A 12,979-nucleotide genomic window follows, 5' to 3' on the forward strand; every position below is an offset into this window, starting at 1 on the left:
CACTCACCGATGACGGGGCGTACTCAGGAACATTGCGCGGAGCGTGTTTTACTGCACAAGCTTACTCACCTGGTTGACAGAAGCAGCGGAAGCCATCCTCCTGGTCGACACAGATACCGTGCACACAGGGCGACGATTCGCATTCATTCAAGTTGTGCTGGCACAGCGGTCCAGTGTAGCCGGAAGTACAGTCACACCTGAAGAAGGGATAGCGAATGCACGAACAGCTGATTAGTGTGGTGCACTATGGTGGGGCAACGGCATTATGCTAATTGGGTTGAGGGCTCCGATGAGACATTCAAACACCATGACATGGCACACTAACCTGAAATGTGTCGAATTCCCAACACAGGTACCACCGTTCAGGCACTGCGATGGGTTGCACGGATCGGACTCGAATTGACAGTTTTTACCGGTATAGCCTGTAGGAGAAGAAACGGTTACGTCAAAAAGGAGGCCACAGAAACACGATGCCAAAAAACTACAGTACAAAAGTATAAAGAACACTATTAGATTGGGGACGAACAATGACGAAAGGAGGAAATAAGAAGGAGAGTAAGAACGAAACAAATTTGTCCCAATTGTATGGTTTGACCTATTGACTTCTCTGACTCCGAGTCTAAAAAGGTTGCAAATGTAAATACAACACATCAAAACCCGGACCGACCAGGCACATCCATCACGCGATGAATGCAGTAGACCGTTGCTGCAGCTGGGCGTGGGAGACCGTTACGCGAGCGACGGAATTCGGGGTATCATTGGTCGTAAAATATTCAAATCGGACCCACATAAAACCGAAACAATTCCAACCGCCGCAAAACCCGAAAAACAGCCAGCAGGGCTACACGGAAAGGACCGATCCCACCCAAGTTCAATATTTTATCGATACGCGCGGTTCGGGTCAGGTTGACTGTTTTCGATTCGGTGACGTATCGTCGTCGTCAGGATTCGGGAGGATGTATTAAAAAAAACCGAACAAAAACATCTCCATCTATGCACAAACTCGCTGGCTTTTTTTTCAAACGCTTATATACGCCAGCAGAATGTGAGGGAAAGTGGCAAAAAAGAAACCACACCGCACCGCACTACTAGCAGCGCAAGGAAACGCAACGCAAATGCAAATAAAACGCGCAGCGATATAAATTTTTATGCGATCCTGATTTTCGTCTCGCGTTTCTCGCGGCGCTGAATGAAATTGAAACAAACCCACAAATACTCAACAACACACGCACCCATAAACAAAGCAAAAAAAACTCATTGGCAGTGGCAGCTGGGCGGCGACACGGCGTTCAGCTTGCCGGTCGGGATTTGTTTGCAATTGCGAAACGCCGAACACCGGCGCATAAAGAGCAGGATTAGGCATTAAGCTTGTTTTACTTTTATTTATGTTCACTGTTGTTTTTTTTGCCCTGGCATTGTTCGCCTTAAGTACCCGCTGGCCGTGCGGAATTGGCCATGCGGAAGCGTTCGAAAAGCGTTTTCGGAAAAATAGTGTTCGGCTTTTGATGCACGACGGTGCTACAGTAATACTGCACGCTAACCCGATGCAAATTGAGATTGTTATTGTGCGGTGATTGTGGCAATAAATGTTTCGCGCAAGTGTGGGCTTGCATTGGCCATGATCGTTTGGCTGAATAACCACCGGTTTGTTTGTGTCTATGTGTAAGTGTGTGTGTGTGTGTTTTATGTGAGCATTGGGACTACGATTTCAGCTGCCACCGTTCCTGGAGGCTATCGTGGTAAGGATGAACGTGACTTGGTGAGTTGTTGTTCAATATGAACGGGCTACGGTTGCACACAATCAATTTGCTATTAGGAGACATGGGAACGTAGAAAATGTGGAGTATTCATAAACAATGTTGTTTTTTGTTGTTGCTCTCTAACGGTATTGGAAAGTTAGATAAGTAATTTTTAATATTTTATTCGTAATACAAACATAATAGAGACTAGTTTCTCGTAGTGTGTTTATATGGCTCAGATTTGTGTATATATTCTCTTAAATTGTATTGCCATAACGACGATGTATTGATCATTCCGATATTAGGAAGGTTTACCAAAACTTATCTACTTTTTGTTGTACTTTTTTTTAGTTAGCAGAGCTAAATATCGAACAAGAAAAAACGATTTTTCAATGCTTGTTTATCAAAATGCTTGATTGAGCACCATTTTTATAAAAATGTCGCATTGGAAGGTTTGGAAACTATTACCCGTGCATACAAAAAGCAATCAAATCGTACAATACCCGTGACTAAAACTGCGACACTTACCGTACGGGCAGAGACACTGATAAGCGCTGCCTTCGTGTCCTTGTGACAAATCGACGCAGATTCCGTTATTCGTGCAGGGCGAAGGGCTGCAGGCATCAATCTCCTCACAGTGTGTGCCGGCGAAACCGCTGCAGCATTGGCACTCGTACCCTTCCTGGAGCCGCAAAATCGTACCAAATGATCGGGGCGGGGTTGGAAAAGACACACAGATGCACATAGAGCAAGAAAAAAAAGAGATGGAAAAGTCATAGTGTGAGAAATCAATAGAAAATGCAACAATGGAACGCACACACCACCACATTTCCGCTTTCACCGTGCACTCTGCGAATGCGAAGCATCTGCAAAACTGTGATGCTGTACAGATGAAATCATCCCGTTTTTGTAGGCGCCTCCCCCGCGCATCTGCATCTCGTCGTTCTACGGCACAAGCATTTCCATCAACGGCATCAGCAGCAACCGCATCAGCAATGGCATTATCATCATCATTACCATGACAAATGCGGTAACATCTCGTTGGAAAAGATTGGGAAAAGGAAAGGAAGGACGGAAGGACGGATGTGCGCGGATGGGGACGCGCCAACACTCGAAGGACGAACGGGTCCGGCGCGCGCTTCGTGAGCGTCGGGAAGCGTCGGGCATAAAATGTGCTTAATGCTTTACCATCCTCCGCATCGGCTACGACAATCCTCCATTAATGAGGTCACTATTTCATTTCGGCCCATCCGGAACCGCCGTTCAGCAGTTGCTGCGCATTCGAGCGTCATCGGTTTCCGGTCATGGTCAACGGGCATAATAAACGTTGATGAGCTGCTGGATTGATTCAAGCTCACGCTAATGCCACATTTGGGCGTGCGTTTTTGTGTGGCTGGACAATTTTGCAGCCAGCGATGCCAGCGGGTGAAGCATTTGCTTCATACTTGTTCTATGTGTGTGTGTGTGGAGAGCGATTTCTCTGTTGGGCTTCTTATTTCAGTGAAATAATCAGCGCACCCCCCAAAAAAAGGGAGATGCTGGCTCGACCACGCTGCGCTGCTACGAATGCGAAACGAAACCAGCCCGCTAACTTACCATGGAATTGTTGGAGTAGCATACACCCTTTCCGGAGCAGTCAGCATTTTCGCCACAATTATCTGACTTTACGGTCACCTTCAGACGGACGCACTGTTGGCCCCACTGCTCAGACACCACTGAAATGAAAGAACAAAGGCGAAGCTGTAATGGACACCAAATGGCGCAGTTTTGGCAATGCGCTGAACCGAAGCGAACGACACCATTGAAACCGAATCACAAACTCAGCGGTTATGAGTACGGCTGAGATTTGGGTGTGTTTTGCTACTGGCTGAGTTTAATGGAGAGGAGCACTGTATTTCAAACTGTCACGAAATGAAATGTTTGTCTTCTTAAATACCACAAGCAACATCAGTACGAACAAATCAACGAAAACAATTAAATATATCATTAATTAAATTAAATTTACCCTGAATGTAACGAAATAATGTAATATGGTTATGTTGTAATTGAGGAAATATTTAATAATTTTTAAAGTATTATGACATTTATATGTTTGAAACATGAACAAATAAAAGCCTGATGAGTAATAGTCGTCGTACTTAAGTATTAGTATGTTGTATATCAAATCTAATCCTTGGTAGAAGTTTACACAAAGGAAAACTTTAAGCTTTAACTCATTTAACAAATTGAACAGATTGTTATTTAATTTATTTAGTCAATACTTTACTATGGGTCTGGTCTGGTGATTCAGTCGTCAACTCGTACGACTTAATAACATATCCGTCATGGGTTCAAGCCCCGAATAGACCGTGCCCCCATGCGTAGGACTATCTGACATACGTAGGACTGACTGAGTAACAATAAGTCACTGAAAGCCAAAGCTCACTTCACTAGAGTGGGTACAAGGCAGGCCTTGACCAACAACGGTTGTTGTGCCAAAGAAGAAGAAGTCAATACTTGTTGGGCCTATTCAGATCTACATAAATTACTTATTAAATGCTTATGATAAACATAATAAGCACAAATTAAGCAAACTTGATACCATATTCTTTACTATATCCCATAATAGCTGCAATGAAAGCACAACACACTGTTTGTTTTTGTTATGATTTCCATCTCATCATCCATTTAAATAGGTTGCTAAATGTCGATCAATAGGAATCGGAAAAGTTCAACTGTTATGATATGCCTAAACCCTAATCCCTCACCCCCTAAAGTAATGTCGATTCTATTAGCAAATTAACGATATTCATTCGTGTCACGTAGATTGTCTTTGCTGTTTTCTAGGCACCAAATAGATGGATAAAATACAAAACAAAAAACACCATTTCTGGACCAACGCTTGGGGCTAATCGGTCCTTCGCCTGACCGGACACCCAAGATCCACTGCTTATTTACAGCTTCCGAAGCAAACTGGCTGTATCGGAACAACTCCAAATTCCTGGTAGAGATGAAGTATTTCGTCAAGTTTTCGTCCTGGAAACGATCCCGATGACCTTTTGGGGTACCTTCTGCTATACCTCCCCTGTGCACCAGTGTGCACAGGCAAACCGCCATCAGGCTCGATTCAGTCGGCCGGTAAACGGTATGTAAAAAAGAGCATATCAAAATCCTCCTAACCGTTGCGGGCGGGCCGGTATCCATACCCGCAAAGGGACCAACTAATAAGGCAGCACATCCAAAATCGGTGGTCGTTGCTGGAAGGCGCGAAAGAAACATGAGATAGATCTTACTTACCAATTAGTAGATTAATTCCCTCCGTCAGATCCTTGTCGTAAAGGGTGACCAGCTTCTTGCCGTCGGCCACAAGCGGCGTGATGTCGAGCAGGACGCCTTCGGTAATGTCGCAGTTTTCGTGCCCGAGCCGCGTAACTTGATAAACGGCGGTGGTCGTGTGATGGGCGCTGATTTTAATTAAAAAGGTGGACAGCAACACGGCGGTGGGCGCACGAGAGAGCAAGAAGGTCGCGTTGGGAAAATGGGAAAAGAAAAATGATGATTTATTTCGTGTGCAACGCGCTGGAAAATGGTAAGATGCTCGACTGTGAGCAGCGTAACGTTCCCACCGGATACATTACCAGCTTCCGGTGAGGGATGTGAAAATGAGCGTAACCACTTGCAATAAATGGCGCTTAGATGGCGAGGGAGGGGAGGTGTTTGATATCAGTTAGAGACTGACCCGGCTATCGAATTACCTAGTGTGCAAGCAAAACCTCGAAAATGGTGAAAAGCGTCATACGGTTGCGATAAGAGTTTTCTCACCGGTTGCGTACCGCACGCGGCGAGGACCACCATTCATCATCAAGGGCAGCAAAAATGGCTAAAATGAACGCTTTGGTGCTGCCGACGAGATGCACCCAACCGTCTACCGAATCGTAACCTCCTCTATTTGTTATTCGCCTAAAGGTTACTGCTGCTACGATTTACTGGCCAGCCTTTACGAGGAAATACGATTGCTGGGCGTTATTTTGGCCGAATGCGTAGTTTCTGTGACGCTTCCAGGTAATTAACCCGAGTAATGAAACACGGCTCTGATCGCTACTAAACTTTGAGGCTGTAATAGTGCAACGCAGGTGGTACGCTGGAAAGAGCTACTGCTGAAGCGTAGTATAAATAGCTACAATGTTGGGCCCTCAGCTCAGCGAGAGTTATTAATGTAATCAACCTAATATCTAGGATAAACGGAACAGCCAACCAGACCGTACCTCCCATGCAGATGATTCTGCGAAAGTGTAATTTTAGACAATAAGTCAACCGTCAAGCCGTACTTGAGGTGAGTTATCGCCTGCCATCGGGGATACTTCTTGCCTTAACCAGACTTGCCTTGAACCTATCCCTAGGATTTGATCAAATTAGACGAATCCGTCGCGCAAATGAATGTCGCCTGTGGCGGTATTTTAGCAAACACTTTTCTGAGTATTTAATATTAAGCTCACAACAAATAGCAATAAATATCTTGGCTAGAACAAATTAAGAAGCATGTACGTTACATACCCTTCGGAGGATTTGTTGTAGTTTGATGGAATTAGATGATGATCGTCAATTTCAACAATGAGCACATCGCCAGACTGAATGTCCGCTGTTCCTTCCCAGGAGATGGTGGTAGGTGTGCAGCTAGAACCGGCCGAACAGTCTTCCGGTGTCTGCGAGAATAAAAATAAAAGAGTGATTGAATTATTAAAACTATTTGCATTTTGGAACGAACAACGTAAAATGAGTAACACCAGCAAACAAGACATCCGATAAGTAGTAAACAAGAATATAATCTTTTTTTTATAATATGTTTCGTCTTCAAAGACAAAATATCCTTGCACGCAAAGATACGTTGCTGCCGAAGTTTTGGTGGCCGATTCTAAGATATCTGAGACCATTCTATCTGGGCGAAATAGTCAACATTCCTTCGTTTGTTCTACTCTTGCCTAAGGGCGCGCCCAAAGTTTGGTAAGATATCCCGGTTGGATGGAATGTTACAGAAGAATGTTGACGGATTTGTTCGATGGAGCAGTATCAAAGGATTTTTGGCTCATGCAGATATGGCTCAGCTTTCATGCCTTTCTATCCCACACTCCCCCCATCCCCTCCAAACACCCTCTGTACTTATCAATTGTTCATCGTAGAACGGCAGTTCACAAATGATGATGGGTTGGATTTATTTCCAAGAATTAGGCCGTATTTCAAGCTATTAAGCCATCATCCAGCGGGGTTGAGTGAATATGCTGGACATTCACCCCGTCCTGGACGATCGGATAAAGTTTGCCAGTGCGCGTGCCAAAACTGATATAGCCTGCCGTATCATAAGCTTTGTAAACGTCAAAAACATTGCTGTCACGTACGCATTACATACGGGTGGACCTTACAATATCCATCAACTTACTGACAGCTTAATGGATATCTCAGCCAGTTGTGGGATGTAGCGAACGATGGAGGTCAAGCTGTATGAAAAATACAAAGCCCCAAGGACTACACGTGCGGCTTGAATGGTTTTGTTTTTCATCCCGAGAATGGCCAGCCCGTGCATTCAAAAATGAAGCAAAGCCTGGTAGTCAACCGGTAGACGGGTCATTCCTCCGAGGTGTGTAACTTAACCGAGGGTAGAGCTTTAATCGTACTTATTAGCGTATCATGTATGACATGTATGATAAATACCGATTGTACACAGGCTCGCATCAGGGACGGCACCCGACGCGAAGCTCATGCATATGCCATATCATTAAAACGGTGTCGATTGGTGGTCGCTGGTCGTAATTCTTCCGCGAGCAGGACACATTTGCTCAGCAATATGGGTGGATGAATTGTGGGATTTGGAAGCGATAAATTAACAGCGCAGATTTGCATACAAATTGAAATATTATCACTCGCACCAAATACCGTACCGGGGGTTGACCGTGCGGCAATGGTAGCAAACTCAGCGGACCATATCTTGCTACATTCACGGCGATAATCGGATTCGCGTGAAGGCGGCAGTGGAAGCGTCATGATAAGGGTTCGGCTGATGGTGACGGTGATTTTCATTATTCTGCTCCTTGAAACGAGCCATACGGCGAACCTCGCACATGTTTTCCTAGACGGAAGCAAGGGTGAAGATGCGTCGTGCAACCGACCATAAATTCGTAGCCTTCGGAACATCGACGGCTGTCATTAAGTCAATGATGATGAATGGACTACCATTTAATATCGCCCATACTAGTAGTGCAATGATCCGCTGTACATGAAAGACTCATGTACCGGTAAGGCTATGGGATACAGCGGCAGACGTTCTAAAATCTGTCAGAAATGCCAATCAAAGTCATTTGCTTGGGGAATGGCAATCACTACAAATAGAAGCACTAATTACCATCATCAAGCACATTCTTTCAAACACACGAAACGACCTCAAGTTTACATTTATCGATTCCATCTACCGAAAAGCGAATAGTGCATGGAAACGATGCTCCAAACTATCTTTTCCATTTCTGTTTATTTTTTCTTTTTCACTGATATTCCGCTGCAAGTTCTTCTTCACAAGATCAAACGTTGTTTGGGCAAACATTTAGCACAAAAGTATATTCAACGACGGAAGGAAAAAAAACCCTGAATGAACTTGAATGAATAAACCGGTCAACAAGCGTGAAAAACTAGGAAAATGGAAGCTATAAGAAACAAAAAGAGAAAAAACATTTATCACTTTAATTTATTCCAACCGTAGCAAACTAGCTATCTGAAAACAGAATTGAAAAACTTTGAATGCATGCGCAGCAATGGCAGCATAACAGATACTGGGACTTGAAAAGGTTGAAACATAAAAAAATCCTTTCTACTTTCGAGTTTACTCGCATTCAGCTGCTACATAAAATGGTGGATGGCTTAAGAATTACAAACAAATATCTTTTCTAGAGTGTACGAAATATTCAAAAGAATTATTTGTAGGTTCTCTACAAAAATCAATGAAATGAATCTACATTCATTGGTCTGGTATGTTTTAACTAATATTATAACTGTTTGAAGTATTTCAAAAATGTTAAACTTAATACTTGCAGCATAATGAATGGAAAAGTATGTATGACTCGTTTACCAGAAACAAACCATCCGACTTATGGGTATTCCGTGTATTAACAATTGCTTTATCATAATAAACATCCAAACTGTTTCGGTGAATGTGCTATATTAATACGTTGAAAATATGTAAAATAATACATAAAGAATTAAATTTTATTATTGCTTTACAGAAAAGCTTCCAATAATTCATGAGTAGAATTTATGTGTTTTTCGTAAAGCTTGGGATCCAATATTCCTACAAAATACAAAACAAGCATAATTTATCGTTACAGAATCCATTCGAGCGGCGCAGATATTGCTCGGTCATTTTTGTAATGAAATATGGATAAAGTCATCCCAGTCAGCCCACACAGTGTGGTGTAGTAATAAAACGGGTTAGCACACACAATGGAAAAACTGTGGCAACATAAACACCAACTTTCCGACCGATGGGTACTCTCGTATTAATTAATTTATTAGGTGGAAATTTTGACGGTTCCTATATTTTGCGCCATGAGCCCCCGTTGCAGGAAAAAAGGGACGCGAAAAAAGGCCTCACTCATTGCAGTGGTCCCTGCCGTGGTTTCTTCCTGTGCGCGTTAATTAAACTATAGTTTGTAAACACTTTTAGGCCAACCCTATCATTCCTAACATGATAAGCTTGGTTTTGTGCACAGCTCAAAATTGCTTCAGAATAACGATCGACATCAAACAACAGCAATATATGCTCATTTTTAAATATGACGAATAAGTTAAGATTGTACTATGGTAGTAAGTGAACCATATCATTCAATTCTTTTCAATACCACAAAAGATTGAGTGTGCATGAAACCACACATTTGGTTGAAACTCTCGAATAATTTCAATTCATCTTTGGTATTCAGTTTCTTTCGCTTCAGGGCATCTTGCATTAAAAGCAATGATGAGGTAGTTTTTTTCTCCAAGTTGTGAATTTACCATTACTTTCGTAGGCAGTGTGTATGAAGTTCGTTGGAATTCCCGTGCAGAAGTTATACGTCTTGCCTTTCATGTTTAGAGTAAATGTGTATAAATTAAACACATCAAAATCTATTTTTTTAATAAAGATCTAAATCCAATGGGTATATAAACATATTATCATTTAAAATATCTATATGATGTTCAAAAAATGCAAACCGATTTAAAAAACAACATCCTTTTTATACAGTTTCTATAATTCAAGTTCCAATCCGAGCCACTTTGTGCTTATACACTTTATATTTGTCACTTTATATATCCCGTGGCCACTTTATATATATATATATATATATATATATATATATATATATATATATATATATATATATATATATATATATATATATATATATATATATATATGCATATATTATATTATATGTATGTTTCAAGAAATAGCGTTCAGTAACACTTAAGATATCACATCCATCCTTAAGATATCACTTAAGAACCATCCTAAAGCTATATCACATTATTTCACACATTAACATTAACATTAGCGTTACGTTAGAACAGCTTGCATAACAGTATGAAAAATAAACTTTTTGTAAGCCTCGAAGCATCCGCATAATATTCACAATTGTAATTTAGCTTGTTTTGGTTGTTGGTTTAATATTTCACAAGCTCATTCCATACGAGTGCCGCTTATGAAACATCATTTTTTGAGTACACGTTTTGCTAACCGCAACGGCCCTGCACGGGCACATCCCATGAACCGAGATTAACTGCATGATTGCAGTAAGGCAACAGTGGTAATTACGAAACATTACTCCGGCAAAAGAATGCACAACGAAGACTGGTGCCGTTCCGCATTCCGTATCACCTTGTAACACCTGGCCGAGGGGGAACGCATATAAACGAGGTAAACCCTTTTTGACATTGGCTTCCATTTTTCATCCCTTTCCGGGAGCAATTTGCATGCCATCTTTTCTTCTCCCTGACTCAGAATCAGGAGGAAAACAGTTATTTCGTATCGGTTGAGTTAACAACAACAGAAAGGCAGCACTATGGCGTTAATGACAGGCCAGTAGGCTTAAGCATGATAGGGAAACAGTACCCACTTGTTCCTTTGCTTTTAGAATAGGACAAGCGTTATAACAAGGTACTTTACTGTCCATATTTAAAGTATAAACTTTCGCAAGGCTTCCAAAAAGAGATTGCTTAAAAAATAAGCACTTCATATAGATTTACTAAAATATTACAACTTATGTCATCTTTTAAATGAACATGAAAAATTTACAATTTTGATACTACCTACACTACGTTGGAATGCCCATGAAAGCGAATAATTGTTCACTGAGAAGGCTTTAAAGCCGGTTGCACGATAAAGATTGTTGTTACCTTAAGACCCCATAGTGCGGCCGGAACATGTCGTAGGCACTGGTGATGGCATGAAAAGACACATCGTAAATGGCGCATTCAAAACGGTGTATTCCGGCTGTTGTTGACAAGTGAACGGAAGATAAAGCAAGCGGTGTACGGTGCGTTTTATCATCCTGGCACTGTAATGCGGTAGGATAAGATTGTTCTGTTGTTTTTATTATTTTTTCTGTTCAGTTCGTTCCATCGGCAGTTCTCGACAGTTGCCTCATATCACTTGTGTGCATTGTTTTCTGATTCAACATGTCAGATTTTATGCTGTCGAGCTTATCTAGAGTAAAAAACCACGGTACAAGTCGAAGGTATCGTACTAATCGAAATGCACAGCCCTGTCATGTTTTACCGTTCTTAACGAAACACAAAATATCTTCGTTAAGGTTTAAGCGTTCGGCTCGATGGGGAAACTTTAAATATAATGTGAATGTCGAAAATAAATTTGCTTCCAACTTTGCTACACAACCAACGACTGCTGGTAAATATTAAAGGGTTGAAAAAAGTTTTCGCGAAAAACAAATTATCCTAAATAGTGAGATTAAACAGTGTCGTATGAACCTGTTTTCCAAATGTGTGCGGGGAACACAATCAGGACTTCATTTTCGGACTTATCTCAGAATGTATAAACACCAATTCTCTAATTAATAAAGAAACAGCGTCAAGTCTCCTATGGATCGGCCATCCAGTTTCCATAGTAGTAATTCAGTCTCGAAAGCCTGTATAGCCGTGGATATGACCACGTGGGACGTTACTCCAAAAAGAAGAAGAAGAGAGGATAATGTTTTTCTTCTTGAACATATTTGTTTTATTTCTTTTTGTATTAAGTCTTATCTTGAACTTTGCCAAAAACTCGTTAAATTAATATCCACAACCTGCCTTGCGACACATTTCTTTTCCAACCAACACCCACAGAGCACCCCGTTCGCCCAATACACACCCATGAAAAAGATACCTCTCATACCGTTGCTCGCATAAAACTGCATTTTGAAGATATAGCTAATGAATTCAACCAGAACAAAGCTAAATCAACAAATAAAAAAATACGACTCCATAAAGCAAGCGATAGCAAAATTAATTGAATTAGTTTTCCCCTTTTTCCCAGCACCGTGGCTATGTACAGCTCGTGAAAGGGCGTGCTTTTTATCAGACTACAGTGGATTCCGGTTAGCTTATTGGGTGGATACAATGTTTCAGACTTCTGAAACATCAGCCAGAACGGTGGACGGTGCTTGGGACAGAGCCCATACCAAAGCACAGCAACTACTCTACTAAACAAACGGATAAGTTAGCTCTTATTGGCTTCCAGTGCCACCATCTTGTTCATTGAGCTTATGTTTCCAGTCGCGCGCATAGATTTGAAAAGCTTCTATGAATGTTACGATTTATTTGCATTATCGTTAGATTGTTTAGGGCGTGTTATTTAATTGCACTTCTGCAACTAAATGCGCCTACGTGAAAAGCATTATGTTAATTTCAATCCATTTCAATAATTTCAATTTCAATTACCATAATTTCAATTTCAAAGGATGTAGCCCTTTTTCAAAATAATTATAATCCTAATTATCTACGCCTACATGAAAAGCATTATGTTAATTTCAATCCATTCTTTAACACTTTAAGCGCCGCGTCATATGAAATCGCACGACGGCTTTGTTCACCGCTCAGCTCTGTATCTGACGCTCACCAATTCTCTTGATAACGAATGAGGTAGGAAAGAGAGAACGAGAACGACATGTGCTACGCCGTTATCGAAATGAAACAAAAGAGTGATAATAGTCGCACGAACAATTGTCGCTCTCATCGCTCTCTTGTCATGC

The 12,979-nt window shown here is 41.5% G+C and overlaps 1 protein-coding gene across 2 annotated transcripts in view; it reads right to left on the bottom strand.

Annotated features, from left to right (window-relative positions):
* Nucleotides 1–12,979, bottom strand: part of LOC1279478 (serine-rich adhesin for platelets) — a 48,739-nt gene that overhangs the window by 18,213 nt on the left and 17,547 nt on the right. For both annotated transcript variants that reach the window (XM_061654350.1, XM_061654351.1), the window contains exons 4-9: nt 6,273–6,421; nt 5,016–5,182; nt 3,336–3,454; nt 2,268–2,421; nt 326–422; nt 70–197 (exon numbers count right to left, since the gene is read on the bottom strand). In XM_061654350.1, coding sequence (XP_061510334.1) covers nt 70–197; nt 326–422; nt 2,268–2,421; nt 3,336–3,454; nt 5,016–5,182; nt 6,273–6,421 — 814 coding nt within the window. The remainder of the gene's footprint in view (nt 1–69; nt 198–325; nt 423–2,267; nt 2,422–3,335; nt 3,455–5,015; nt 5,183–6,272; nt 6,422–12,979) is intronic.

Source organism: Anopheles gambiae, chromosome 3, assembly GCF_943734735.2.
Source record: "Anopheles gambiae chromosome 3, idAnoGambNW_F1_1, whole genome shotgun sequence".
Lineage (NCBI taxonomy): Eukaryota > Metazoa > Arthropoda > Insecta > Diptera > Culicidae > Anopheles > Anopheles gambiae.